A 5,000-nucleotide genomic window follows, 5' to 3' on the forward strand; every position below is an offset into this window, starting at 1 on the left:
AGAGATTTTTTCCATATATACTTTGTCCGTAGTCCATGCAGAGTTAAACTCCTCTACATTGTTTCCATGCCAACCGCGTTGCCAAGGGGACAACAACCAGCTGACAGGGTTTCCAATGTCGCCATGCGTGGAGGGGGCCCGGGCCCACAAAGAAAGGAAGATACGAAGTTCTCCGGCCCACAGGGGGGCCTCCACGGGCATCTGGTTTGTTATGACCGCTCCGTCACTCCAAAACACCATGACAGCAAAAGAAAGGGACATGGGGGACAAGAGCCTATGCAGTTTACATGCAGTTCCTTTGGACAGCAGGAGGAGGGGGGGAGGGGGGGGGGCGGGGACGAGAGGGAGGGGCTATTAAGATTTTACAGATAAATTACACAAAGAAAAAAAGGCAAATTATTTATAAGAAATCTGTACAAGGCCTTCACTTCGCCGTCATCATTTGTACGAACTCTGCAGGGGAGAAGAAGGGGGAGAAGAAAAATAAATCAAAAATAAGTTGCGACTTTGATTTGTAGTGTGTGACGCAAGCAATAAAAAAAAAAAAAAAAAAAAAAAAAAAAAAAAATACACCAACCTTCATAGTTGACTTGTCCGTCTCCATCAATGTCTGCTTCTCTGATCATCTCGTCGACCTCCTCGTCAGTCAGCTTCTCCCCGAGGTTCGTCATTACGTGGCGCAACTCCGCAGCACTGATGTATCCGTTGCCGTCCTGAAAGTTAAAGACGAGTTGGTATTACTAAAAGCACACTTTTGACAAGCCGTTTCTGCTGCACACGTGGTGTTGGGGGAGTGCAGTGCTGCAGACTGTGGAGCTTTTTTACCTTGTCAAAGACACGGAAGGCTTCTCTGATCTCCTCCTCGCTGTCTGTGTCCTTCATCTTCCTGGCCATCATAGTCAAAAACTCTGGGAAGTCTATCGTTCCATTACCTGGAAGACAGAAGCCAAACAAAAAAGTTGGATGAGGATTTGCATATTTAAGCAGGAATATTTAAGCATTGCATCTGGGAATATTTAAATATTGCATTTTTAAAGCGGAGTCTTAGTTCTCACCATCAGCGTCCACCTCGTTGATCATGTCCTGGAGCTCGGCCTCTGTGGGGTTCTGGCCCAGAGAGCGCATGACGGTGCCCAGTTCTTTGGTGGTGATGGTGCCATCGCCATCCTTGTCAAAGAGCGAAAACGCCTCCTTGAACTCTGGTTACGAGAAGAAAGACAAAAAAGATGGCTTCTTTAGAAGAGGCAGATAAAAATCCCTTTATAGTGCAGAAGCAAAAACACCTGTCAAGCAAACGACAACTGCAAAATGCACAGATAAGCAACAAGGCAGAAATTATACAGGCGCAAGCCAACTCTTTAACATAATATCTGGGAAATTAAATCAGTCCATTTGCATCAAACTCACTCCCACGTATCCTGAAGTCTGCCCTGCCATTCACATTGACCCAAACCCGGGGCCTGAATTAGCTCATGGTGGCCCAAAAGGGCATCACATCACTCGTGTTTCAATTACAAGCCAGCTACGGCGCACTGAGGGGAACCGACCGACTTGACTGCAACAGTCTCTGGCTAAACAAGGTCAGCAAACCTGAGACTGAGCAGCAGCAGCAGCAGCGGGACAAACGCTCGACTACATCAGCAGTGAAACGACAGTTGTGTTGCTGTGGTGGAGCTGTGAGGGTGGGATAAACGCCCATCGAGTGCGACGAGGGCAATGGGGAATGTGGAGTTGGCATGCAGCAGCTTGTCAGCAGCATCAGAAGAACCACAAGTTGCCCTGTCATTTCCAGGGTCAAACATGCGGCCGACACGCCCCTCATAACATTCGCTGTGAGGAAAGACTGATGAGCATCTACCGTGTGCAGCCTCCGAGGGAAATGTCAGGGAAGCCAATCCGTGTTACGGGGCCATACGCTTAACTACACTTATAATTAATGTACAACACTAAAGTCAATAGGAACAAGGTTGTGTATGGTATGGTAGCTGTGTGTGTGTATGTATGTATGTATGTATGTATGTATATATATATATATATACACACATACACACAAACTGACACTCTTCAAAAACAGATACACGTCAGCAAACCACCAAGCAAGGGTTTACACTCACTGAAAGTTGATGCCATGAAATGCACAAAACAGTCTGATCAGCATATTGTGAAACCTGACGCCTAAGCTGCATCAAATCAACTGAAGCAGCTGGCAACAGTGAACGATAAAGTCAAACCACTACAACAACAGTGCCAGCTTTTAGGCCTTAACACTCCTATAGGAGAAAATGGCCTTCAGTCACAGTCGACTAGGATCAGACGAGTAGTGCCAAACGCACAGAGAGAGACACTCCCCTCTGCAGGATACAACCACTAGGTTCCATCTCATGAGACAGCGACTTGGCTCATATACTGCTGCTACCGAGCTTTCCTTCCTTGAACTTGAGAGCACTCAGTCAGCGAGAAGAACACGCCCAGGGCAAAGGACACCTCATGCACAGGATGTAAAAAACGCTGGCTAGTCTTACTGCACCACCACCTCACTAGAGCGCACACACAGCCTTTTCCAGATTACATCCTTTTATTACATGGCAACCATGAAAATGCAAAAGGTTTCCATGAGGGAGTCCTGGCCAGCAAACCAACAGCTCTTTCATTCATTCCTGTTTTTTTTTTACGAGCAGTAGGCTGTCCCGTGGAACACCTTAAAAGGTAAAAAGTGTAAATCCAATGCAAGCGATGTGAGGATCCATAGCGCAGACAGGCCACTTGCCAGGGGAGGAGGAGGAGGAAAGAAGTCAGCGATGTCTTACCAGCAATCTGCTCCTCTGTTAGCTGATCAGCCTAGGGAAAAGGAGACGATGCGATTAAGAATGGTGTAGCAGCAACAAAGCTGAATATCCAAAATTAGCTTTTTAAGGCAATGGTATAGACGGTTTTAACTTGACAACAAAAACATTCTAAATTGAACCCCCACTCACTTCCTGTTGCACTGTTTGCTATGGACATAAAAGAAAAAAAAACAATTCAATTGCAGGACTGACCATTCTGTGAAATCCGTCTATACAGCTGAGCGGCTAAAACAAAAGTAACGATGTGGAGTGAATATTTCTGCAGTTTGCCGAATGCTGAGATAAAGGAAGTGCTGTGGGGTTGCGCTCTGGTGAAAACCGTCTATACATTCAGTAGATGTCCTATTAATGGATGACAGCGACGGTAGGCCCACGCACTTAATAAAATGCCATGAACATGTCCTTCTAGCAAGTTGATGACCGGTAATTACGCTAAGGGCGTGAGTTGACAGTAGAATAGATGTGAATGTAACGTTGACGTTAGCTGTACAACTACACGGAAGCAGCAGCAGCATTTCAGTGTCGATTACCGTTAGTGGGGAAACCTATATGCTAGTACTGATCTGGGAAGAGATCACATTATAAATGACTTGAAAGTAGGAATCCCCCCAAAACCAATGCCTGCTCATTCGTAACATAAAAGTAGGAGCGATCCAGCCTAATGCGAGTCCAGCTGTGACTACACGTCCCATGATATCAACGTCACTTGGCTACAGCGTTATATCAAAGCGTTATTACACATTGGCTACAACGTATCAATGGGTTACATTTTGGCGGTAAGTGTACAGTAGGAAGCGCTAAGGTTAGCTAGCTAGCTAACGTTAGCTGGCTAATCTGGGTATCAAAACCCAACCAGCAGCGCGGCTCGCAGAATGACCAACAAATAACGTTGACAGCATTTCAAGTCGGGTAGCGTAACGTTAGCAGCTGACACAAACTACACGCATCTGATCTACAATGCAGGGTTTAAAGATAGACGAGCGCGCGCCACCAACACTATTGAGCTAACGTTACCTATCCCAACTAGCTACCTAGTTAGCACGTTTAACGTTATTAGCTATGAAAGCGACATTTTTAACCTGGTGCGCGCGCCGTCTCCACGCGGCGGCTGTTAATGCCAAAGCACAAATAACGTGAACCGTTTAGCAATGCCATCGTTATAGCTCTGACTGACAAGGTAGCGACTTATCTAACGTTAACGTTGCCAACTGGCTAGCCGTCATGTGTCGGCCAGCAGCACTGCAGTCAGTCACGTAGTGTCACTGCCTTCATCTTGGGCAACAACAGCGACGTTCCGTTCAACAGACACTATTTCGAAGAATTGTGACCCGCGGTACCGGTACAGGTCTTTTGAATCGTCGGTTCTGGATGATGGCAGCGAAATGATTATGTCTTGCTTCTTACCATTTCGATGTAGATGCAGCAGCTGGTTTAACCACCAAGTCCGTAAGAAAACCAAAACCAACGCACAGCTTTACACCCAACTGACTGGCAATCTCTATGAATGCACTGACAGAGAAGCTACTGGACGCGCCTTTAACGGATACCCTTAACTCCTCCTCTTTCTCAGATCCCTCCGCCAACTTCCCTTTTCCCTCAATGACCAAATAAACAAACGGCCCATTTGCGGGGGTTATAACTGACGCGGAAAAAACAACGAGTAATCGCAATAGCCAAATGTGCCGTCGTTGTTGTTTTCAATGTGAATATTCCCCCATTAAAAGTGCCTGTGGTTGACGGTCTACATAACCGCGTATGGATACTTTCTGCTAGTCTGTGATGAGGCACCAGACGTAGCTGGATGAAATAGCGCTCTCTGATTGGTGTGTTTGTACCTGCAATGCGTCACTCCCTTGGTCTGCGCTGCCGCTGCATCTTGTCCATAGACATCCCAGTCAGTGCCACAGGCATAGCAGACAAGCTTGTTGCATAGTGTGTGTGTGTGTACATATGGGCATCATCTTTTGGGACACCCAAGGAGATAGTTTTGATAAGCAATTAGCTACAAGGAGCATAGTAATATCACCTGTAACTACTGACCCAGTATGAGTTTGCACTGGCTTCGAGTTCTATTTATTCCCTAGTGCTGCAGTTTGCTCATTTCTGATGACACTAGTTGTGTTTATCACCTAAAAATCTATTTCTCATGAGCAT

General features: G+C 46.2%; 1 protein-coding gene across 1 annotated transcript in view; it reads right to left on the reverse strand.

Annotated features, from left to right (window-relative positions):
* calm2a (calmodulin 2a (phosphorylase kinase, delta)) overlaps positions 1-4,364 on the reverse strand; it is a 5,241-nt gene extending 877 nt beyond the window's left edge. Inside the window, exons 1-6 of the mRNA XM_083658687.1 lie at positions 4,251-4,364; positions 2,808-2,838; positions 1,056-1,199; positions 826-932; positions 578-713; positions 1-453 (exon numbers count right to left, since the gene is read on the reverse strand). The exon at positions 1-453 is cut by the window's left edge and continues 877 nt beyond it. Coding sequence (XP_083514813.1) covers positions 425-453; positions 578-713; positions 826-932; positions 1,056-1,199; positions 2,808-2,838; positions 4,251-4,253 — 450 coding nt within the window. The 5' untranslated portion in view covers positions 4,254-4,364 and the 3' untranslated portion in view covers positions 1-424. The remainder of the gene's footprint in view (positions 454-577; positions 714-825; positions 933-1,055; positions 1,200-2,807; positions 2,839-4,250) is intronic.
* Between the last annotated feature and the right edge of the window lie 636 nt (positions 4,365-5,000).

This window comes from Poromitra crassiceps (assembly GCF_964638095.1).
Source record: "Poromitra crassiceps genome assembly, chromosome: 22".
Classification (NCBI taxonomy): Eukaryota; Metazoa; Chordata; class Actinopteri; order Beryciformes; family Melamphaidae; genus Poromitra; species Poromitra crassiceps.